General features: G+C 46.6%; 1 protein-coding gene across 7 annotated transcripts in view; it reads left to right on the top strand.

Moving 5' to 3' along the window:
- The window catches only part of DNMT1 (DNA methyltransferase 1), a 51357-nt gene that overhangs the window by 2650 nt on the left and 24006 nt on the right, over nucleotides 1-24701 (top strand). For 4 of the 7 annotated variants that reach the window (XM_061422086.1, XM_061422093.1, XM_061422089.1 and 1 more), the window contains exons 2-20: nucleotides 5598-5634; nucleotides 6287-6394; nucleotides 6589-6808; nucleotides 7877-7952; nucleotides 9220-9295; nucleotides 12197-12231; nucleotides 12623-12704; nucleotides 14177-14211; nucleotides 15162-15249; nucleotides 16942-16976; nucleotides 17465-17546; nucleotides 18736-18774; nucleotides 19537-19571; nucleotides 20013-20058; nucleotides 20154-20234; nucleotides 20310-20419; nucleotides 23398-23516; nucleotides 23850-23942; nucleotides 24408-24559. In XM_061422086.1, coding sequence (XP_061278070.1) covers nucleotides 5598-5634; nucleotides 6287-6394; nucleotides 6589-6808; nucleotides 7877-7952; nucleotides 9220-9295; nucleotides 12197-12231; nucleotides 12623-12704; nucleotides 14177-14211; nucleotides 15162-15249; nucleotides 16942-16976; nucleotides 17465-17546; nucleotides 18736-18774; nucleotides 19537-19571; nucleotides 20013-20058; nucleotides 20154-20234; nucleotides 20310-20419; nucleotides 23398-23516; nucleotides 23850-23942; nucleotides 24408-24559 — 1549 coding nt within the window. The remainder of the gene's footprint in view (nucleotides 1-5597; nucleotides 5635-6286; nucleotides 6395-6588; nucleotides 6809-7876; nucleotides 7953-9219; nucleotides 9296-12196; nucleotides 12232-12622; nucleotides 12705-14176; nucleotides 14212-15161; nucleotides 15250-16941; nucleotides 16977-17464; nucleotides 17547-18735; nucleotides 18775-19536; nucleotides 19572-20012; nucleotides 20059-20153; nucleotides 20235-20309; nucleotides 20420-23397; nucleotides 23517-23849; nucleotides 23943-24407; nucleotides 24560-24701) is intronic. The other 3 variants (XM_061422087.1, XM_061422091.1, XM_061422090.1) reach the window with 1 other exon arrangement.

The raw sequence follows: 24701 nt of genomic DNA, 5'->3' as shown, positions 1-24701 counted from the left end.
AGCGTGTAGAATCTTCCCAGACCAAGGATGGAGCCTGTGTCCTGCATTGGCAGGCAGATTCTTATCCACTGCGCCACCAGGCAAGTCCAGTGTTTGAGTTTTTAAAGTGTAACTAAGTGTAAAAACTAAGTTCAGGGCTTCCCAGGTGGTGCTCGTGGTAAAGAATCTGCCTGCTAATGCAGGAGACATAAGAGACATGGATTCAATCCCTGGATTGGGACGGTCCCCTGGAGAAGGAAATGGCAACCCACTCCAGTGTTCCTGCCTGGAGAATCCCATGGACAGAGAACCCTGGTGGGCTACAGTCGATGGGATCATAAAGAGTCGGACACGACTGAAGCAACTTAGCACGCACATGTCCTAAGTCTTCTAAAAATCAGGCCTTTCAGGACAAGCCACATTTTTCCACTTGATTTTTCTTACTCTCCAAGCCACCATCTTTTGTATAGAAAAAGCAGTAGTCTTCCCACTTGTCTTTCTGTTGCCGTTTGGTCTTTTTTCTCTAAGTTTGAAACTTATCCTCTTAGGATATAAGTTGGAGTGGGAGGTTTTCCTGCCCCATACGCATGTGATGACTTGAAGTCCAGGACTGCCATCCACTTGCCTGACTCATCCTGTGCCCTTCTTTTTCTTACAAGCCATTCAGGTTATCCTTTAGGTTTTTAGGGCCTGAGACCATGCAGAGCCACCAGTGTGAGGCTAGACTGCACCTGACTCCTTCCCCATGGTGGCTACTGTCCATTCATTCCCAAGACTGCTCAGAAAGACAGTCCCCTTTCCCTGCCATGAGAAGGGGTTAAATTCTGTCAGTATACCCCTCATGCTGCCTCTGCAGTCTGGAGTTGATGATCACTTGTCGTCCAAGCATGTTTGCCTCATTGGTTGCATCTGCAGCTTAGAATCCAGTAGACTCAGATTCTTGCTTGCTAGACTTTCACCTTCAGTGAAGCCTGAATTGACATACTAATACTAGACACCTCCTCACACAAATCTGACTCAGCCTTTATAATTATGACAGCTTTCCTATCTGCTAACCACTCTGATTAGATTAGAGTGGATCTTCAAGTTCTTAACTAGTCTGTGGCTCCTGAATAGGTACAGAAGGCATAACTGACTTCTCTAGTTCTCCCCTGAAGTAGGATTCTAGACGTGCAGACTCCTGGGGTTCAAAGCCCAGCCTGCCACTTGCCAGCTATATGACCAAGTAGCCTAACTTCCTGATGCTTTATCTCTAAAATGGGACAGAGGTGCCCACCACACTAGGGCACTGTGAAGACTGAGCTGAAAGAGGTAAACGTGGCAGAGCAACACCTGCACAGAAACCTGCTTCCCTGCTTATTACATGGCAGCTGTATGTTTCACTTCCATTATGGGGGGTGGGGGGGTGGGGAACATACCTTATTAATGAATTACCAACTTGCAAACCTGATCCTAAGGCAGATACTAATATAGCAGCCCATGCCTGCTTATCATTCCAACTTTCCTATTTGCCTGGCTTCTTGTATACTCATCTGGACCTGTTCTTTTTGCTGCCACCTTAGCTTAGCTTTTGTGCCAGGTGCCCAGCCATTCCTCAGTTAAGATGGTTTTCTCTCCTTAATTCTTTGTATTCTTGACTTTGGTGATGCTGTTTACTACCTGGGAGCTTCTGTCCTGATCTCCCCCATATTTCTTTTCAATTCTCGGACCCTTATTTTCCTCCAGTCTTAGGGTTTCTGCCTTCAGCAGTTAACAGTACCAGCCAGAGATGCCTCTTTGGAGAGCCAGTTCTAATTTCTAGCTGTTAAATAGCCACGTAGATTCACTGGACTGTCTTTCACTCCTAAAATTCGTGGTCTGCTCCCTTCTTCCCTACCAAAAAGTTCTGCCTTTCTGGTACTGTATTAGTTTTTAACTGCTGTCATAACAAACTACTGCAGTCTTAGTAACTTAAATAAAACATATTTGTTATCCTCTGATTCTGTAGGTCAGAAATGTGATGTGGGTTTCACTGGATTAAAATCAAAGCATCAGCAGGCTGCCTTCCTTCCTGGAGGCCCTAGGGGAGAACCCGTTTCTTACTCTCTCAGGTTGTCAGCAGAATTCAGTTCCTTGTGGTTGTAGGACTGAGGTCCTTCTTCTTTTGCTGGCTGTAGGGTGAAAGCCATTCCCAGTGCCTGGAGGCGACGTCATCTGTTGGCTCATGGCCCCTTTCCTTCATCTTTTAAGCCCTCAAAGCGAGTTCTCACATCACGTCTTTTTGACCATTCTGTAGTCACATCACTTGAAATGCAGCTGGGAACTTTATCTGCTCCTAGGATTTAAATGATTTGATAAGACCCACCTGAGTCATCCAGAATACCCTCTCCATCTCAAGAGCTGTACTCTTAATCACATCTGCAAAGTCCCTTTTGCCATGTAAGGTAACATATTCACAGGTTCTGGGGAACTAGGGGAGAGGGTCCGTTATCCTTCCCTTCCACAAATACTGTCTCCGGTACCACCCACCATGCAGCCAGTTACGGAAGGCACAATTAACAGAGCTTTGTAACTTCTCCAGGATGTTCTCAGCTCCTGCTGTGAAACCATATTACAGATCAGTGTTTCTGATTTAGGATGTCAAGAGTTAGCCACTCAGTCATGTCTGACTCTGTAATCCCATGCACTGTAGCCTGCCAGGCTCTATCCATCGGATTTTCCAGGCAACAGTACTGGAGTGGCTAGTCATTCCCTCCTCCAGAGGATCTTCCTGACCAGGGATCGAACCCAGGTCTCCTGCATTGGCAGGCAGATTCTTTACCGTCCAGCCACCAGGGAAGCCCAATTTAGGGTGTTAGAGTGATTTAACACCTTATGGTGATTTAACACTTTATCTCTTTTAAACTAATACATATTGTATATTTCTGCCATCTTGACTTTGTTTATCCCCCACTAAAACATGACTGATTCTTGGGTTTTATCTCCCCCATGACTCTTCCAATGGTTTGTTAACTATGGAGAAAATCTGTGATATTTTAGCCTGACATTGCTGACCTCCTTGAGACAGGCACCCAGCTCCTCTCAGGATTTGCCTTTCTTCCCCTGTGTTGGCCTGACTCGTGTGAGTTTCTTGCCCTGCTGTGGCAGCTCCTCTGCCTAGTTCCCACTGAGCTCTCAGCTTCTCTGTGTCCCTCCTTCCTGTTGCCATTTATATCCTTTTTCTTCAGAAGCCTCAGACTTAAACTCTGTTGGCCTTCACCGTGGTCGACGTATATCTTTTTTGCCTTTCAAGAGCTGCTCTGATGGAAGCAGCTAGGAATGAGTCATGGGATCTTGGACCAGAAGGTAGCTAAGGTTATATATATATATATATATATATATGTGTGTGTGTGTGTGTGTGTGTGTGTGTGTGTGTGTGTGTATGTAATGTTGCCATCTTCTGTGACTACTCGGTCCTTCATATCTGCTTCTCATCCTCCTGGCTGTGAACCTAGATGGGAGGTAGTGTCACCAGTTTTACTGGGATGGGGATAAACTCTCCAGTGATATCCTGGGCACCAGGGGAGGCACACTGACCAGCCTTCCTCCTGCCCCACCTCTGGCTCCTCAGTGCCTGCCCTGGGCTCCTGCCTCCCACTCCAGGGCTGAGCAGGTTAAATCTAGTCTTCACAGGGCGAGACTTTTGAGATACCCCCAAGGTCTGTTTCTCCCTGCCAAGCTAAATATCCCACTTCAATAGGAAAGATTTAAAAAATTCTGACCTGCAGATCTGTCTCCTGCCCAGATATAGGCGTTGTCAGCGTTGGGCAAAGGGCCCCTTGATGGGCTTCCATCTGAGCGTTGTCCTTGATGCCTAAGGTGACCCGGTTGAGGTGGGAGCTGTGTCCTGCCAGGGTTTTGTGAGCACAGTGACTGAAGGTGGGTGGCTGTGGTGCTCCGGCAGCAGTGTGTGCGCCTCTGGCTCTGAGCAACATGATCTGCAGTCGTCCTCAACTAAGGCTCTCCCAGGACCTGAGTTGCTTTGGGGGTAGAATGACTTTTGCCTGGAAGGGACTCCACATGCTTCTGGAAAGCCTGACTCTGAATCTTGAGTCCAGATTACACAGCGCATGTGATACACAGCATATTAACCACTCTGTCGGTAGGCTGCTATCTTTTTTTTTTTTTTTGGCTGTGCTCCGTGGCATTGTGGGTTCTCAGTTCTCTGGCCAGGGATCAAACCCATGCCCCCTGCAGTGGAAGCATGATTGTCTTAGCTGCTGGCCCACCAGGAAGCCCCTGCTCAGTCTCTTCTATAGCCAGACCTCTGCTGAGCATCCAGCGCCAGCCAGGAAGCCCCTGCCTGGCAGTGCGTACATCTCAGCACTCAGCTTGTTGCCTGAAACAGGGTCTGGCGCAGAGGAGGCACCCACAGATGATGTTTGCAGCTAGAAGCAGGATCCCCACCCACTCGGAGTAGCCACTGTCTGTCACTAGTCCAGCAGAGCCTGTCACTCACATTCCTGTCTGTGCTGCTTACATCTGCCCTCCCTCTTCGAAGGTCAGTCTGGGAGAGCTCTATTCCTGCCCTTTAGGTTGGTGGTAACCGAGTACCTTGCCTGGGTGCCCAAAGGGAGGACCCACGCATGGTGGAGGCCCAGTCCTTCCCTGCCCAGGGCAACCCCCCTCTGCTGACGGACGCTGGCTTAGCTGGTTGGACCTGTTCTCACTCCACTGCCCACAGGAACACTGCCCAAGCCAGGAACAACAGCCTCTCCGTTTCCTCTGTGTCTTTTGCTTCTTGTTCCTTTATTCTCTTTGCTCCCTTCCCCCGAAAAGAGGCAAGACATTCATCTTAGTAATCAAGTCAGACCATGATTTTTCCAGCGAAACTCATGACAGTTCTGCACACCTGAATGACTAGGTAGAAACGTTCACAAGGATGAGCTCTTGGGTGAGGCGCCAGCCAGCTTCTCTGACTTCCTCTCTCTTCCTTGTGTGTGGGGCACCCTGTGCTGCCCCAGGTGACCCCGACTTCCATTTCCTACTCATCAGAGTGCTGCCACTCCCACTGTCCCCATCCTGGCCTTTGGGGGTGTTAGCTGACTGTTTCCGCAGCCTCCTGTTGCCCGGGTTCACTCTTTCTAACCTCTGTATGCCCTTCTATGGACTCTTGGTCAGGTTCAACTGGAGGAAGACCACCTGTTGGTCACTTAACTTGGGAAGGACCCCAACTATGCTTCCACTTTCCCAGTGCCTTTTTTTTTTTTAAATCTTAATTTTTGACTGCACCGTTCAACATGTTGGATCTTAGTTCCCGACCAGGGGTCAAACCTGTGCCCCCTGCATTGGGAGTGCAGGCTCTTAACCACTGGACCGCCAGTGTCTTTAAAATAACATTGTCATAGAGTGCCTGTATTATCCCTTTCCACTATCAGAAAAACACCCCCCAAAAAGGGAACCTCACTTAGATTGCAAATGACTTCTTAATGTGTATGTAGGCACTTGCAGTGGGGCATTCTACACATTGAGCAGGGGGAACCATTGTATTTTCTAATATCCGTGTTGAAGTTATTTCCAAAGTTCTTTAAACTGTGGTATTATAGATGAACAGTGTTGCTTAACAAGCGTTTTCTTTCTTCCCTTTTTTCTTCCCCCAGGCTCAAAGATTTGGAAAGAGATAGTTTGACAGAAAAGGTAAGGTCATCTCCACCTTAACAAAATCTATTATCAGATGTGACTGTCTGATAGACTATGTAGCTCAAAGTGGAATTGGCTCTCTTTTCCTTAAACTCTTAAGGATAACTTGGATGTTTTTGTCTAATGTGCTATATTAATAGGCTGTTATCAGTTAGCTTTTGGTAACTCATCAAGTTTCCCAATCTAGGTTCCCTATCAGCAAGTCTAGATTATAACTTGCCCTGGTCACACTGTTTTTTTCAGAGTCAGTTTTGTTCTACTATACCATTATGTGTCTGTTTCACTTCCTAATCTTCCCATTTTTCACCACCCTGTAGATGGTGTGATATGATCTTTTTTTTTTTTTTTAAATATTTATTTGGCTGCACCAGGTCTTAGCTGTGGCACATGAAATCTAGTTCCCTGGCCAGGGATCGAACTTGGGTCCCCTGCATTGGGAGTGTGGAGTCTTAGCCACTGGACCACTAGGGAAGTCCCTCTTAAAAAAATAAAAATAATAAGTAATATGATCTTAATGGAACTATCACGAACATGTCTTGACTCAGCGTTGCCTGCCTTTCAGTCATTGTTATGTGGCCAGGCAGTGTAAGTGTGCCTTAGTGCGTTGTTTCAGAGTGTGGGGACTTCTAAACATATATCCTTCCCTTAGGAATGTGTGAAGGAGAAACTGAATCTCTTGCACGAATTTCTGCGGACAGAAATAAAGAATCAGTTATGTGATTTGGAAACCAAATTGCATAAAGAAGAATTATCTGAGGTAAGTCTTCAGGGTCCTGGCGTCTGGAAGACTTGGCCTCCCGGGTAACTGGTCTGTGACCAGGGAGGCTGAATAATCCCAACTCCCCATGTCACCTGATAGTTATACAAAGGGAACACATGTGTTTCCTTATTATTCTCTCATTGCCACTTGTTTACATTCACTGCTACTCAAATTATCCTTTCCTGCTGTAGGAGGGCTACCTGGCTAAAGTCAAATCCCTTTTAAATAAAGATTTGTCCTTGGAGAACGGAGCTCATGCTTTCAGTCGGGAAGCGAATGGATGTCTAGAGAACGGGAGCCAGACAAGTGGTGAGGATTGCAGAGTGGTAATGGCAGAGAAAGGCAAGCCCCCCAAACCTGTCTCCAGACTTTACACGCCCAGGAGAAGCAAGTCTGATGGAGAAACAAAGTGTAAGAGCATTCGACTCATTTGACCTTGTTGGAGTATGGTATCACCAAAGGGGAGGACAATTAGACTTGGCACCATAGGTTCATCCCACCCGCTCCCCTGGGCATCACTTCTTTCTTGTGTATCCATCTGCTGCTAAGTCACGTCAGTCGTGTCCGACTCCGTGTGACCCCATAGATGGCAGCCCACCAGGCTCCCCCGTCCCTGGGATTCTCCAGGCAAGAACACTGGAGTGGGTTGCCATTTCCTTCTCCAATGCATGCAAGTAAAAAGTGAAAGTGAAGTTGCTCAGTTGTGTCCAACTCTCAGCGACTCCATGGACTGAAGCCTACCAGGCTCCTCCATCCATGGGATTTTCCAGACAAGAATACTGGAGTGGGGTGCCATTGCCTTCTCCTGTGTATCCATATATGTATATATTTTTGGCCGCGCTACTCGGCTTGTGGGATCATAGTTCCCTAACCAGGGATCATACCTGGGCCCATGGCAGTGCAAGTGCCCAGTCTTAACCACTGGACCGCCAGGGAATTCCCCCTTGTGTATACTTCTAACTAGCTTCGATGTAGACTAGAAATTTTTGTCTTTGACCAAGTTTGAGAGCATTAGATCTCCAAACATCATTGAATTTGAGGTATAAAGTAACAGGATCTACTGATACTTAGAACTAAGTTATATGCCTGTTTAAGCTAAACATTTATTCTTAGACTCCTTCCCCGTTTGTAGTCAGAGTAACTCTTCTGAAATTTTTAAAAGAATAAGAGCATGGGACTTGAGCTCAGGTCAGGCTCTTGACCACTTCACCTTCTGATGATGGAAGCAAAGGTTCTGTTTCCTTGTCTGTGTCAGGGTTGGGCCCGTCATATAAGAGGTTGTGTTAAAATGGTTCAGCAAACTGGCAGGTGCTAATTTGGTGAGTTTTATCAAGATGGTGGTTGCTGAAAATAAGAAGAGGAGGATTCTTAATCCTCAGAAGCTGGTCTCTGCAGCAGCCTGGTAATTCTGAAGAACTGTACCTTTGCTGTGAACTTTTTTATTCTTAGTGACTTTTTTGTTTCTTTTTCTTTAAACAGCTGAAGTCTCTTCTAGCCCCAGGATTACAAGGAAGACTACCAGGCAGACCACCATCACATCTCATTTCACACGGGGGTCAGTATATAATGAATGGACAAGCCCCTTTTTTAGGGGCCAACTGTTTTTGGTAAACCACGTATAGAATTAGTAGGATGTAATTTAGTGATTCTGACTTCCACATTGCCTGGGTTTTCACTTTGGTATTTTGCTGTCAGACACTCATGAACAGCATTTCTGAAGACCTCATCCATTTTTCCTGTTAACGTTGTTCAGTTGCTAAGTCCTGTCCGACTCTTTGGAACCCCATGGAGTGCTACACAGCAGGCTTCCCTGTTCTTCACTGTCTCCCAGAGTGTATTCAAACTCATGACAGTCGAGTTGGTGATGCCCTCCAACTATCTCATTCTCTCGCCCCCTTCTACTCCTGCCCTCAGTCTTTCTGGGAAGCTTCAAATATGCATACACCAAGAGTAGTAAAATGAACCCCTTGTATATGGCCCAGTGACGGCAGTTAACAGCTCCTGGTGATCGTTTCATCCTCAGCCCCATGTGCTCCAATGAACTATTCCAAATGAATTACACCTCCATACATACCACACCCCCGACTTGGGTTACTTTGAAACAAGTCAGACATGTCATCTTATCCATAAATACTGTATTTCTAGATGACAGGGTCTTCCTCTGACAAGTTTTAATTCATATTTTGCTATAGTTGCTAACATTTAGGAAACAGTCTTTTTAAGAAGACAAAACAGAACTATAATTTCATGCCTCATAAAGTATAATAGCTCCTGACTACCAGGTATACAGCAGTGTTCATACTTCCGTGTATGTTAACAGAGTTTGGTTGACTTCTTCCTTAATCCTTTTAAGATTCCTTATTTTCTTGCCATTTATTTAAAGAAACTTGGTTTTGTTTTAGCTTCTGGATCACCATCATTAGTGGTGGTTAATGTGTTCACTTGTCTCTGGTTTTCTATAAACTGGTAGCTAGGTCTAGAGGCTTGTTCAGATTCCAGCTTTATTTTCTGAAACTTCATTAACAAACTGGGGCTGTCCATCAGAAGCATGTCACGTCTTTTTGGTGATGATAGCAGCTGTTGATCAAAGTCTAGATCCATGATTTTATAAGGTTTGCAAAATGGTAGTATTCTAAACCTGTCATTTGAAGATACGTTGAACTTTAACATCCTGACAATGAGGGCGTCTCCTTGGAGGGAAGGGGGAGTCCATGCCCTGAATCTTCCCATACAGAGGGAGGAATGTATCAGTAAGTTGCTTCATGCCCACTGGAGGTCTAGGGTTGGGCTGAGCTAACAGTTGGCTTTACTGTGTGTGACAGCCCTGCCAAACGAAAACCCGAGGAAGAACCTGAAAAAGTGAAGTCAGACGATTCTGTTGATGAAGAAAAAGACCAGGTGGGGCTCGCGTTTAAGTTTCTTAACTCTGCCTTATTTTGGTACGTTTTCCGTTAACTGTGAATTTACGCTTGGTCTGTCTATGGACCAGAAGTGACTGAGAAGGTGTTAGAACGTATCCCTGGACCCCAGGCAGTGCAAAGTGTATCATGATGAGACCCGAGGGCTTAGCAGGCCCATAGCTTGAGTCTGCTCTCTCCTGTCTACTTTCCTGCCTCTCCACCTGGCAAGATGAGATGTTCAGACCAGCAGAGGTGGTGTGTTTAAAGCATTTGCTTCTGACATCAGATCCTTTCCCACATCTAATTTTTCAATAAGAGCAGAATTGTCATGTTATTATGTGCATTGTAATAATGCTGCTTAGACTTTTTAGGTTGGAAAACTGGTGGCTTGCCAAAGGCCTCTGGGAAAGACAATGCCTCTGGCGCTGTCCCATGTGGCTTAAGGGGCAAATCTAGGTAATACCAGCTGGCCACATGCTGTCTATTTCAGTTCTACCACAGGATTGGCTGTGTAATTTGGAAAGTCTGTAGGCTTTCGGGTGGGTAGTAAATGCCTGTTACCTGCTGAAGATGAATATCTGTGGTTTGTTCTAAGGCTGGATGTCTCAGCCAAGGCTTTGACTTTTGGGGGCAAATAAACCTTTGCTGTAGGGGTCAGTCCTGTACATCGTAGAGTGTTTAGCAAGGTCACGACCCCTACTCGCTAGATGCCAGTAACATTCCTTCTGTCTCCCATTTGTGACAACCAAAATCACTTTCGGTTTCTCCCAGAGGTCTCAGAGGGGCAAAATTGCCCTAGGTGAGAAGCATTGAGCCTGGTATCGCTGAGGTAGACTTGATAAGACGCGCTCATTCTTCTGTCTTATTCTTGAAAATTATATGTGACTGTTCATGACCCTTATTCAGGTGTCTATAGTTAGGTTTAGCCAGAGTACCCACTCATGGTGGGAAACCGAGATGGGGAAACGTCTTGTCTAAGCCGTGTGGCCAAGTCCCTTGCCCCCTAGGAGAACATGTCGTGGGCAAGCTGGCTCTTGTAATATTGATAAGACTTTAAAAAAAACACACAAACACATGTACCAGTTTGAGTTGTTTTTTTCCCCCTTCTAACATCTTGGAGGGCTTACATAGCCTTTTCTTTTTGCTTTTAAAGAAATTAACCAGGGCGTTCTTTCCCAAGTAGGAAGCTGTTTCACTGGTGGTGTGTGTGAGGCCTTGTGAACTTCGAGGATGAACCCCTGTAGGAATAGGGTTTATTCCAACATGCTAGAGTCCTAGTGCACCAAACCAGTGATATCAGATGGTATTGGTTGAATAAGTCAAATAAGGTCAAAACCTTATACTTCAGCCAGTTTAAAGTGTCTTTTTTTTTTTTTTTTAATTTATTTATTTGTTTATTTGGCTGCATTGGGTCTTAGTTGTGGCCCGCGGGCTTAGTTGCTTCACGGTGTATAGGATCTTAGTTTCCTGACCAAGGATTGAACCCTGCGTTAAAAGGCGGATTCTTTACTGCTGGACCACCAGGGAAGTCCCCCAGTTTAAAGTTTTGCGATCTTACTATGTGTTTTTTTTTAAACAAGTATTACCTACACTTGATAAAACAGTACAAACAGCTATTGGGTACAAAGGAGTGGTACTCCCACCCTTCTGTCCATCCCTCTCCCGCCCCTCCCTCCTGTCTGTCCTTCTAGAGGCGAGCATTTCTCAGTCTCTAATATATTGTTTTGGATTGTATGTCTATACATAGTACTGTATTATATTAATATATAATCTGTATTAGGATTCTTCAGAGAAATAGAGTCAATGATATCTGTATATATGAGATTTATTTTAAGCAGCTGATTCACACAATGTCAGACTGGCAGGTTCAAAATATGCATGATGGGCCAACAGGCTGCAGACGCAGGGAAGTGTTGATGTTGTAGCTCAAGTCTGAAAGCAATTTGCAGTCAGAATTTTATATATAATACACACACACACAGACTAATTCCATATCATATATTATGGAGGGGTTCTGTGTAATTTACCCAACTTTCTCCAGTGGTAACATCTCAACTATAATACAACCGTAAAACCAGGGAATGGACATTGGTATAATCTACAGACTTTGTTCACTCTGCATGCATAGCCAGATGTATGTGTGTGTGGATTCTTGTAATCTCCACCTCAAACAAGATATCTGCTTCGTCACCACAATATTTTTATCCTGTTTAAATACATAACTACAGATATCCTGGAAATGGCAAGTCTTGTGAACTTAGGGAAGCAGTGTCCTGGCTGTTCGTCGAAGAGCTGGTGTCCAGTTTAGGTTGTCATCATCACTTCCTGATGGGAATCCCAAATTACTGGATTGATTATTTTTTTTTTGCTAACATTAACAAATCCCTGACATGAGGTGGATCTTTGACTTCATGTAGCATCACTAGACAACCTCTAGTTGTGCGGACGTGTGCTGGGTCAACTCCTGGGCCTCTCCTTTGTTTTGAGGCTGGTGGGACCTCAACACCAGAGTGACAGTTGCCCACATCTTCCCCAAACCCAGATTACCCCCAACCCCTGTTTATAACCATGCATGCATGCTTGCTAAGTTGCTTCAAATGTGTCCGACTCTTTGTGACCCTCTGGACCGTAGCCCTCCAGGCTCCTCTGTCCATGGAATTCTCCAGGCAAGAATACTGGAGTAGGTTACCATGCCCTCCTGCAGGAGATTTTCCTGACCCAGGGATCGAACCCATATCTCTTGTCTCCTGCATTGGCAGGCAAGTTCTTTACCACTAGCAACACCTGGGAAGCCTGTATTTAACCATATCAAATGTATTTACTTAACACTTTGATTCGTGCTTTTGGTTTTGATCCTCTTTTGAAATAAATATTCTTCTCGTCCCTTCTGTCCACATAGGAGGAAAAGAGACGTCGAGTTACATCCAGAGAACGGTAAGAGTTTATACCTTTTTGTTCTGTGTAATTTGTAATCTCGACTACTGAAATTACTTTTCTGAAATGTTTTAAAAGGAAGAACTAGCGAGTTGCCAGGGTGATCATAGATAGCTTAAGGACGCTGAGTTTGCAGCCAGATTAACCTTGTGATCCAGGTTGAATTCTCTTGCAAAGAGTGAATTGGGGTGGGGGGCAACTGGCAGTTACCAGAAGTAGATCTAAAGGTTGTATTGAATATTAAATGTTAACGTAATATGTACTTTTCAGGGCTACTGAGATGAAGATTGTCTTTTGGTGGTCGGGGGGAGGAAGGAAGCCCTTTTGAAAACTGCTTCCAGGGGAGGAGTCTCTGAGAGTCATCCTTAGGGTGTGTTATCTTGCTTGATAGAGTTGCTGGGCTGCTCCCTGCAGAAGAACCAGGAAGAGTAAGACCAGGAACACACATGGAAGAAGAAGGAAGAGATGATAAAGTAAAGCCTGGTCACCTCCGTGTTTGTCACTTCCACCTGAATCAGAGTCCCCATTGGTTCTAGGAAGAGGGATCAGGGCGTGGAGAGCATGTAGGAACAGAATGACTTTCACTAATGATCACAATGACCTTGACTTTAGCAAAAATGCTCTTCAAACTCCTCTTTCTGCTGCTTCTCTATGTGGAAGGTGTGTTTATGTGGTTCTGGTAACAGTAAACCACTGATAGGCCTAGAAGTCACCTGGACCTCTGCTGCTTGATCAGTTAGTCACACAGCTTAAGCCTCTCCCCTCGCCTGCACATCTTGGTTGCTCATGAGGTCTTGGTGGAGATCTCACTTTCAGACACACAAGGTGCTAAAGTGCTATAGCATCATCCAGGGTTAAAGCTGCATTCTTAACTGAGATCAGACCAGTTCTTTCCCCAGACTTGTGGCTCCTTTGTAAAATCAGGGTGGGCTTAAGGTTCTGTGAAATACAGATGTACCACTGAATCCCACCCCAGGAGCTTGGGAGGGTAGAAGAAGGAATCGGGGGTCTGAAAGTGGGAGCTTTACCATGAGACAGTGCTGCCCCACACGGTAAAAGGCTGACATTGGTCGGTCCCAGGTGGTGGAACAATCTCAGATCCCCAAAAGTTTTATGACCACACTGATGAGAATTTTCTTAGCAACTCCCATGGGTAGTGTGTGCCCTTGAGAGCCTGTTAAAAAATGGGTGTCTGTTATTTTGTCCTAATGGGGAATCAACCAAGATGCATGATAATTCTTGAACCATTTGGTACTTGAAGCTAGCCTTTAATTGATCACTTCCCTACCCTGATCCTAGTTAAAATTAGCAGCAGTTACAGTTGGGACATATGTTAAATCGTTTGAGAACAAGTGGTTCCAGTAGACTGGCTCAAATCCTCCAAAGAAGGATTTAGGGCTGATTGAAATCCCTTGTCTATGGCCAGATTCCTGGGATCCCCTCTTGCAGTAGCAGAGTCTGCCATGTGTTTTTTCTGTTTACATCACCAACCTTTGATCTCCTCACAAAGTGTGAGGGGTTCCTGAGGCTGAATTTTGGAGAGGTGCATTTAGCTCTCTAAATTCAGACTCAAAATGATTTGTTGTCCATATTTGAAATGGAGCTCTTATTCCGATTGGTCATACTACTTCATTCCTTTATTTAGATTCTCATTTGATAAAGTTATCAAGGAGATTGTCAACACTTAATCCTGATAAGTGACAGTAATTTTGCCCGCAAATCCATCTTAAACAGCAGAATCTAAGAGTTCTTTAACTTCCTGCCTACCTACCCCACCAAAAAAAATGTGCTATCTGAATAGAAGAGACTCCTTCTTACCAGTTAGACTATAGGATCAGTTTAGGTATTTTATTTCCATAAAGCTCTTTAATAGAAATATTAGAATCAAACGGGGGGAAATTAACTAGTCTTTTTTTTTTTTTGCCTCCCCGTCCCATCCACTTAGGAAGAAAAGAGACTCAGAAGTCAGACCAAAGAACCGTAAGTACAGTTAACATGCCTTTTGTACTTTGTGAAATTTACTTCCAAAAGTAAGTGTTCTCGTAAAAATTATGGATTGGACAGGGCATTAAGGTCATACGTGTAATGTGTGGGTAACTTCTGTTCTTGGAAGGTCAGGCAACCACAGTGTAGGCTGAGGTCAGCTGAGACTTACCTGACCTTGACCGCTGGCCTGTCCTTAGTGGTCTGTCCTTACTGCTGTTCATACAGGAAGCAGTTTGTTAGGTGGTGGTTAAAGAGCGTTGAGCAGCTCTGTCTCTTGCCTGTAGCTGTGAAGATGCTATGTGACAAATTGCCCCAGAGCTCAGCGGCTCAGGACAGTAGGCACTTTTTGAGCTTATATGTTTGCGGCTCAGTGGCCATTGACTGATCTTGGCCAGGCAGACCCGCTTCAGCCCTAGGACTAGGCCAGCTGGGGCGTGCGCTCAGCAGTGGCAGTGTGTGAGGGCGGCAGTGAAAAGCAGCCTCTGACATGCAATGGACTGAAGCAGGTATTGACTGGGCCTGAGTCTGGGGTGGGCAGAACTCCTGAACCAAGTGCCTGGGCCCTGGTGGAAGGAGGGGAAGACTTCTCAGATGTCACCTCAGCCCACTAGCAAACCTGCACAGGAATCTTCCACAGGCAGGATTCCCATCAGGTTATCAGGGATCAGGGGAGCCCTTTTGTCTCTTGTTTTTAAACTGCGGCGTGTCTCAGCAACACATGAAGTGTTGGTGGCACTTCTGAGATCATAAGTTCTGAAGTACCAAAGCCCTCTTGGGTTTCTTGCAATGAAAACTTACCCTTCAGATGAGAAAAATCACCCTTCAGATGAGAAAAATCATCCATGCTCTCTAACTTGGGGGAGGGAACCGTGTAAACCCTCACTGTGGCTTCTTGAAACGGTGATGGGCTCCCTTAGCTGACTGTGTGTTTTTTTCTGTGACAGGACACCTAAACACAAAGCTAAGGAGGAGCCAGACAGAGATGTGAGGCCTGGAGGAGCTCAGGCTGAAATGAATGAAGGAGAAGACAAAGTAAATACTGACTCTATCACTTATCTCTAACCGATCCTTGTGTTCCCAGTTGGTTGGGAGAAATGGCATGGGTTAGGGCTGTGCGTTGAAATCCAGCCCTACCTGCCCTGGGGTGGTTTTGGGCAGGTGACCTGCCCCTCCTTGTGGGGGTTGGCAGCTGTCGCTGCATGTTAGCACCTGATACGTAGTGAGCGTTCAGTTGTCTATTTATGGTAATGGTGCCAAGGGCCTGTGTGTGCCTGGCCTAAGACGTGTGTGGAACCAGCTTCTCTTCATAGCCTCTGGCCTGAGAAGGCTTGACGTGTCACCCCAGATACACGTGTCATCATGCTTGTGCTGCTTTATCGACCAGTCTCCTGAGTTCTGAGTCTAGCTCCTCGCGTTCCTGCCAGCTCCCACAGTTCAGCTTAGTTAACATATTTAAACCCTAAAATATTGTACACTGACCCAGGGGTGGGCCTGTATAGAAGCCTCAGATGGTGAGGTTATCCACAGGGCTGTAAACTCCAGGGGACTGGGCTACATCTGCTGGGGGCCACAGCACAGGGATCTTAGTAAGCTCCTTAGCAATTTGCTCTAAGAAAAGCCAAACCAGGATGGTCCCAAGATTGTCTCTGGTTTTCTGTGAGATCCAGGGAGCAGAGCCTGAGGTCAGACTTCCTGGGTCCTGAGTGTTCTCGCTTCCAGTGGGCACCCTTGCTTGTTCTGTGGCACGTGATCCTTTCGGTGTGTCACCTCCAGCTTGTTCTGTCTAACATCTTATTGTCTCATCTTTTCTGATTACTCGTGATCTTAATCGTCAGCACTTGCCTGGGATCCCTTCAGGTCTAGAGAGATCTCAGTGGTGGTGTCAGACCATCCGTTTTCCTCAGACAGCAGCTGGCAGGAGCTTCAGACCCCACAGCCAGCGCTCTTGTCTCATGGCAGAAAAGGACAAAAGGACCAAAAGTTTGACTTTGTCTAGTTTTTTTTTTTTTTAATTATTGACTTAATCTGTGTGTATACTTCTTTATAAAGGTCAGCAGCATATCAGAAAGATAGTCTTTGTATGTGGGCTCTGCTGTCTTTAATGAGTTGGTGACCAAGTTGGGAATCCCTACTTCTGTCTCTTTCCCATACTGGATTCCAAAGTTTAGCGTTGTCACCTACTTTCCCCACTCCTGTCCCAGTGCCTGTTTGTATGACATCTTCACTCCTGACCAAATGACAGATGCAGCTATAGACATTTGGGCTGACATAAGCAAAATGGCTCTAACAGTCCCTTTTGCTTTGAGCTATCCCAGGACAGGGGTGTGTAAATTGTGGTCCACAGGCCAAAGTTGGCCCTCTGCCTGTTTTCATAAAGTTTTATTGCAACACAGCCATGCCATTTCGCTTATGTATTGTTTCTGGCTATTCTTGTGCTGCAGTGGTACAGTTGAGGAGCTGTGACGCAAGTCTGTGGCTTGGAAACCTGAAAATGTCTGTTTTTTGGCCCTTTACAGGAAATCTACCAACTCTTGTTTGTAGGCGTTAGGGAACTGAGTTAAAATTTTTGAAGCCTCATCTCTAGCCTGTAGACCTGTCTAGATTTTCCAATTCTCTCGTCCCACGGTGCTGCAATCATTAACTGATACTTTGGGGTTTTGTCTCACTCTTGCTCAAATTAATTTTCCCCCCTTTATTTCTCTACCCACACGTTTCCCCTCTCAGGATGAAAAGAGGCACAGAAGTCAACCCAAAGATCTGTAAGTGGTTAAAATGCTTGTGCTTTTGTGCTGTGCTTTGTGTAGTTTAAATTACCAAAATAGCTATTGGAGATCTGTGATGTAGATGTTTACAGGGAATTGCTGGTGCTATTGGAAGACTGGATCAGTTTGGGTGGGGCTGGATGAGAAATCACTGTGGGCCCCATCTTGCCTGTTGCCCTTTGCCTCATGGGTAGCACTCCCATCACTGCACTGCCACGTGTCTTAGTTCCAGTATCTCGTCAGGCCCCATGTCTGAGGGTCACATGGGGCGTCTGCAGGCCTCTTGTCAGGATCACGTGTTAGTGACGCACCTTTGGAACCACTGTGACAAGGGGACTTTCTTTTGGATGGGAAGAAAGTGTCTGTTCACCAGATCGGTTCTGAATATTTTGCTTTTCTATAGCGAGGCATTAGTTTGTCATTTTTTATGTGAATTGGCAATACAGGTTTTAAGCTGACATTTGGCTTATTTGTTTATCCAATAGAGCTAGCAAACGGAGACCAGAAGAAAAAGAACCTGAAAGAGTAAAGCCACAAGTTTCTGATGAGAAAGATGAAGATGAAAAGGTAAGCTCTTGTTTTTTCAATTCTACTGTATTTCATAACATCCCATTGGCTGGAATATCTTAAAGTGATTTATAAACAATTTTCCTCATGGAAACTTTCAAACGTACCCTAGAGTAGGCAGAAAAGGGTAGCAAACCCTCATATTCTCATCAACCTTCATCAGTTATCAACCCATGACTAGGCATGTTTTACCCAAGCCTCAGTTATTCTCCTTGCCCTCCCTCACTCTGGTAAACAGATCCCAGACATATTACTGAAATATTAACAGAAGTGCTTCTATAAGGTGCTTCCTTCTAAAAAGGAAAGGAGTCTCTTAAACATCATCACAGGGACTTCCCTGGTGGTCCAGTGGTTAAGACTTTACCTTCCAATGCAGGGGGTGCAGGTTCAGTTCCTGGTTGGGGAGCTAAGACCCCACACGCCTCGTAGCCAAAAAAACCAAAATATGGAACAGAAGCAATGTTGTAACCAATTCAATAAAGACTGTAAAAATGACCCACATCAAAAAATATTAAAAGTAAATAAACATCACTACAATACCATTTTCCTAACACCATAGTATCAAAGTCCAGTCTCTGTTCAGATTTCTCTGAGGTCTGCATTGCGTGTTTTGCTGTTTGAGTCAGAACCCCAGCTAAGTCTGTACGATATGCTTACTCGCTGTTGGTCTTCCCTGTGTCATCTATAGCGCCACCCCATCCTCTTACTTGCAGTTGGTGTAAGTAGCCAGCTGCCGCATAGCATTAGTGGGTTCTCAGGTTTGGGATCTTCCCAGAGCCCTGTCCCCTGTAGACCACTAGTTAGGCTCAGATGCTGGACCAGAGGCATGTCTCTTGTTTCCCAGAGGATTTCTAAGGTGGTGCTGTGTGCTTCCTGTTATATCACACCAGAGGCAGGGTTATCTTTGTAAGGCTTCAGGACTCATCACTGAACCCAGGTGCCCTCAGCCTGCTCCATCCATTATAAAGTTCCCCTCAGCTTTTCATCTTTTCACCTGTTTTTAACAATCATTGCTTAAATCCATTATTTCACTGGGAGTTGCAGAGTGATAGTTCTAGCATTCCTTCATTTACTCAAAATAATTCTAGAAATAAGTTTTCTCTTATTAGTCACCAGGGGTGGGGATGGTACCATAACCAAATACGACAGTCTGAGTGACTTAACCAACAGAAGTTTATTTTTCTTACAGTTCTGGAGAATACAGTTCACATATCAAAGTACCAGCAGGGTTAGTTTCTGGAGAAGTCTTTCTTCCTGACGTGTGGACGGATGCCTTCTTGCTGGTCCTTACATGACCTGTCCCTGTGCAAGCACGTAGGGAGGAGAGCGCTCTGGTGTCCTATTGGATTAGGTCTCTCCCACTTACGACCTCACGTAACCACGGTCACTTCCTTAAAAGCCTCATCTCTAAATACAGTCACATTTGAGGTTAGGGCTTCAACATAAGAATTGGGTTGGGGAGCAAGGGCAAAACTCAGTCCATAGCACCCCATATCAATTATATACTTACTGAGGTATCACTTAATACAGGAGAGCTAATTTTTGTCAGGCTTCCCTGGTGGCTCAGGGATAAAGAATCCACCTGCTAATGCGGGTTCTATACCTGGGTGGGGAAGATCCCCTAGAGGAGGAAGTGGCAACCCACTCTGGTATTCTTGCCTGGGAAATCCCATGGACAGAGAAGCCTGGTGGGCTGTAGTTCCATGGGGTCACAAAAGAATCAGACATGACTTGGTGACTAAACAACAAAAGTTTTTGTCTTTTTTTAAAAAACTAGTCTCTTATGAGTCTTTTAAGGAAGTCTGGTTATAATAATTTTGTTTATAAGACTAGACACTGGAGGTGGCTTGGGTCTCACTGGTTTTCTGACTGCCTTCCTGCCTCTGACTAGGTTTTGTGATAACCATGTACATAAAATTCTTTAACTTTGTGACATAGTCCGGATGGAAAAGACTTTTTTACCCTTCACTCTTCTGTTTTCTCTACTTAGGAGGAGAAGAGACGCAGAACTACATACAGAGAACTGTAAGAACTTATTTTTTGTCTTTCCATCAAGCAGATCGTAATACTAAACAGTTGTCTGAGAAAGAAAGAAAAAGGGGCGTTTAGTGATCCCCTGGAGAAGGAAATGGCAACCCACTCCAGTATTCTTGCCTGGAAAATCCCATGGACAGAGGAGCCTGGTGGGCTACAGTCCACCAGGTAGCAAAGGGTCCAACATGACTGAGCGACTTCACTTTGACTTTCAGTGACCTCCTGGAGCAGCCTTAGCTTTGCGTGTGATGGATAGTGAGCGCAGGACTGAGACACGCCAGTTCTGTGTGAGGCAGGTCCCCTCTGCATGGTAAAGACACACTTTCCCCTTATGCAGCAGCTGGCACTCATCTGTGTCTGGATCCGGTATAACTTTGACAGATTCTGACATGTCATGTAATGACTGAAACAAACCTTCTGCTTTGTTCCCAGAACTGAGAAGAAAATGACTCGAACCAAAATAGCCGTAGTGTCCAAGGTAAATGTACACCTGGGAATAAAAGCCGTTGTGTGACACTAAGGGACTGGCTTAGGGCTGGCTCTCTGAGCGCCGTCTGTGTTTTGTCCCCACAGACCAATCCTCCGAAGTGCACCGAGTGCTTGCAGTACCTGGACGACCCTGAGCTGAGATACGAGCAGCACCCCCCCGATGCGGTAAGTTCCAGCTCTGTCTTCAGCCGGATAGTTACTGTCTCCTGTGTCTCTGCTCACTGGTCCAATGTCTCTCAGGTGGAAGAGATACAGATACTGACCAACGAGAGGTTGTCCATCTTTGATGCCAACGAATCTGGCTTTGAGAGTTACGAGGATTTGCCTCAGCACAAACTAACCTGCTTCAGGTAACTGATAGGTTTTGTGTGTTTTTCCTTTTTTTTAAATCCTGCTGGATCTTTTTATTTACGTGGCTGTGCTGGGTCTTTGTTACTGCACGGGTTTTTCTCTGGTTGTGGCGAGCAGGGGCTGCTCTCTAGTTGCAGTGTGCAGGCTTCTCGTTTCGGTGACTTCTCTTGTTGTGGTGCACAGGCTCAGGTGCTCTGTGGCATGTGGGGTCTTCCCGGACCAGGGATCGAACCCGTGTCCCCTATATTGGCAGGGGATTCTTGACCACTAAGTCACCAAAGAAGCGCAGGTAACTAATATACTTATCATAACAAGGCATTTTCTTAAAGACACCTGAGTTCTTAATATCCTAATAAAGTTTTCAACACCTGATCTGCAACATTTCTTAAGCTGCTGACACTTCAGGGCCACCAAGCTGGTAGATGACTGGTAGGTCTTTGGTTGTGAAAGCTATTCCTGTTAGATCTTGAGTAGGTAAACATCCTTGCAAAAATCAGCTATTTTGCTGTGTCAAGTCTTAGTTGTGGCTTGAAAATCTTTAGTTCTGGCATGTGGGATCTAGTTACCTGAAGAATTGAACCTGGGCCCCCTGCATTGGGGAGCATGGAGTCTTCTTAGCCACTGGACCACCAGGGAAGGCCCTTGAGTCGGTAAATATCGTAAAGCTCATTCATTCCACTGAGGGCCAGCTATGTGCAGTGGGTATTATAGATACAGCACTTCAGGCCCCTGGTTTCATGGAAGCAGAACAAGCTGTGCCTGTGGGTAGCGACATTGTGATGGATGTGAAAAGCACGGGGAGCAGAGAGAGAGTGGGTGGGAGAAAGTTGTTCAGAATGGAGGGGAAGGGACTTGAGCAAAGACCTCAGCTTAAGAACAAGCCAAGGAGATAGTGAGGGAAAGACATCCAGGAGGAGGGAACAGCAGGTGGAGGCTGGGAGGGGGGCGTGTAGGCTGTGGAAACTAGATAAGGGGCTGTGTGGCTGGAGTGGAGGGGCCAGGGGGTGAGTGGTAGGGGATGTGGCTGGGGAACAGGGACCCAGGGCTGGGGCTGGATCCTGCGGGGCTCTTCAGGCCGAGGCAATGACGCTGGGGTCTTCTTGGTGTAGGTAGTGGAGTTTGGACTGCGTTTGGGGTTCAGACAAGCCTGTGATTGAGCAGAGTCCCCCTCCTCTCTAGCCTCCTTCGTTCTGCTCTCTCCTGCTCACTGGAGGTGCTTCCCTTTGCTTCTCTGTGTGAAATAGCTTGGCTCCAGCTCATGTATCCTTTCAGGCCTTGGCACGTGCTTTTCCTCTCCCTGGACAAGAAAAGAGTAGGGGCGGCTGGATCGCCTGTTACAAAGCGTTAGGTGGAATCATCTCGAGATGGTCTTTCTGACATTCCTGCCCCACAGTGGGCTGGGCGCTCTAGGAAATCCCAGTGTGTTTCTTCACAGTGCTCTGTATGCTTGCTGCTGTTGGGTGTGTCTCTCCCTCTCCACGAGCAGGAGCCTGATCTGTACTGGGACGCTGTCTACTCCCCGGCCACTCCCCGGCTCAAACCTCTGCCTGACAGCACGAGTGAAATGTGCTGTTAGCATTGCTGATGTTCACGGCCTTGTGCTTCCCTGTGGCGCTGCTGGGGCAGAGGCTCGCGAGAACTGGGGGCTGGGGCCACTGTAATCAGGAGTGTCAGGGCTTGGGGTCTCTGGGTGGCTCCTCAAGAACAGGTCTACCCCAGACTCCTTCCTGTGGGTTGGGAAATAAGAACACACGTCCCAGGAATGGCATGCCTTTGAGCATCAAGCCGTTGAAGCCAGACCACCTGGGTTAGCTGGGGACTCTGTTTACCTCTGGTCCTTGGGCTGAAGGTGGCAGGTGGCAACGAGCCCCTTCTGCACACTAGTGGGCCCTGCCCTGGCCTGAGACTCGGCACTTCTCCCTGATGTCACCTCTCCTGACGGAGCACGAGGACAGTCTGTCAGGCTGGGCCCTGGATCCTCCCCTTCTGTGAGTCCACCGTGTCCTGCCCTCTGTGGGTATGTGTCCATCCTTCCCACGGCTTCAGGTCCTAATGGCAGAACTGTGACCCATGTCTGTCTGCTATGCCTGGTGGAAGAGCTCCACTCAAAGTGCTCATGTGTTCATTTTTTTAATTTGGTAAGATTCCAAGATGAGAATTTCTTGGCATCCAGGGGCCTAGGCGGTGGGAATGTGGCGGGGGATACTCTCAGACCTGCATAGCAACTCTGGCCTTGAGGCCAGCACAGGCAGGTCCGTAAGCAGAACCCACCCCAGTCCCATCCTGTTTTCTCAAATTCAGCGTCCTGCTCAATGATGCACACTCTTCTAGTGTCATGGAGCGTCTCTAGGTGGTGGGTGTTCTTGAACTTGAGGCTTCACCCCCCAGAGGGAGGTGGAAGTCCCTCCTTCTCATGTCCTCAATGAGCCTCACTTCTTATGATGTGTAACACACATTATTTTAATCTTTTTGAGGTGAAAGTCATAACGCAAACTAACATATAAAATAGTGTGAAGCAGTAAATCCAGAAAAACAAAGCAGATCAGGAATTGCCGGGGTGGTGTCGGGAGGGGGGAAGGAGTGACAGGTCAGTGGGTGTGAGGTTTCATTTTCAGCAACAAGAACGTTTTGGAGCTAGAGGGAGTGGTGGCCCAAGTCTGGGTAGGATGTATTGGAGTAGCCAGTGCGTCTCCACAAGCCACTCCCCAAGGGAGGGCGCGCCAGGGGCTCCCCTGTGGGGTTTCCCGCTGTCGGTCTTGCTGACCTCTCCACATTCCCTTCTCATACTCTTACTCTTGGTACCCAGGTGGGCGAATCAGAAGGTATGGGGTGAAAGAGCACTGTACTGACCCAGGGTTCTGGCAGCCAGGGAGATAGTGGAGTCTGGGGACCACACTTCATCCCCCCATGTCTGAGCTTGACTCTGTACCCCTGCCTGCCTTGGTCTCCTGGTAAATGGCCTCTGTCCCCTGTCTAGCGTGTACTGTAAACGCGGTCACCTTTGCCCGATCGACACCGGCCTCATTGAGAAGGATGTCGAGCTCCTCTTTTCTGGTTCAGCAAAGCCGATATATGAGGATGATCCATCTCCCGAAGGTAAGGGGAATGTTCCAGATTGTCTGAAACAGTCAGTTTGTAAACCGAACAGAGTCTGGGCTGCGAGCAGCTACAAGCAGTCTCGCTCTGATGGCTCCAGTAAGGCTGCCCGGCTCACCTGATCAGAGGTGTGGGCTCGGGTGGGGACTCAGTGCCACTGAACCTGCTTGGGTTTTTGAGGCATATTCTTTTAGTCATGTCCAACTGTGCAACCCCATGGACTGTAGCCTGTCAAGGCTCCTCTGTCCATGGGATTTTCCAGGCAAGAAGACTGGAGTGAGTTGCCATTTCTTAGTCCACTTCATTTCAAGAAACCTTTTTCTCCTCTTTTAGGTGGTATTAATGGCAAAAATTTTGGCCCCATAAACGAATGGTGGATTGCTGGTTTTGATGGAGGTGAAAAGGCTCTTCTTGGCTTTAGCACCTGTAAGTATGTGGCCAACTGTGGACTGTTTTGGAATCTGAAAGATGCTTCTGTCTTCCATGGGGCTTGGTTGGGCTCTGGGAAGTCTCAGGCTCCCATGACCGGGCTTGGTTGGGCTCTGGAAAGTCTCAGGCTCTCGTGGCTGTGTGGGAAGCATGTCAGGCTTGATTGGGATGGCTTCTCGTACTAGTTACAACTGACCCTGGAACTGACCTTGCAGCTGAAACCCAGACCAAATTCCAAAAGCCAGAATCGAGCTAGAGGAAAGCCACTTGGCCAGTCTATTCTCTGGTTGGCTCCAATAGGCCCCTTCTGAATGAGTTAACCCTGACCGTGCCTCTTAGGCTTTGACGTTTGAGTGTGGAATGACTCTGCCTGCTCTGTGAGCCTCGTAGCCTCATCCCTGCCCTTTGGCTACTGCTGCTGCCGTCAGGCTCACACTGCTCTTGTCTGTCTGTCCACTCCAGCATTTGCTGAGTATATCTTGATGGATCCCAGCCCAGAGTACGCACCACTATTCAGCGTGATGCAGGAGAAGATCTATATAAGTAAGATAGTGGTTGAGTTCCTGCAGAGCAACCCTGACTCCACCTACGAAGACCTGATCAATAAGATTGAGGTAAGAGGCTTAGGTTTTTCATTATCTGGGATTCACAGATTGTTTACATGTGATGTTGTTCATTCACTGATTTGGGTCCAACTCTTGGTGACCCCATGGCCTGCAGCCCTCCAGGCTCCTCTGTCCATGAGATTTCCTGGGA

The sequence above is a fragment of the Bos javanicus genome, chromosome 7, assembly GCF_032452875.1.
Source record: "Bos javanicus breed banteng chromosome 7, ARS-OSU_banteng_1.0, whole genome shotgun sequence".
NCBI lineage: Eukaryota > Metazoa > Chordata > Mammalia > Artiodactyla > Bovidae > Bos > Bos javanicus.
Note: the sequence above shows the minus strand (reverse complement) of the source record. Positions and strands in the feature narration are given on the sequence as shown.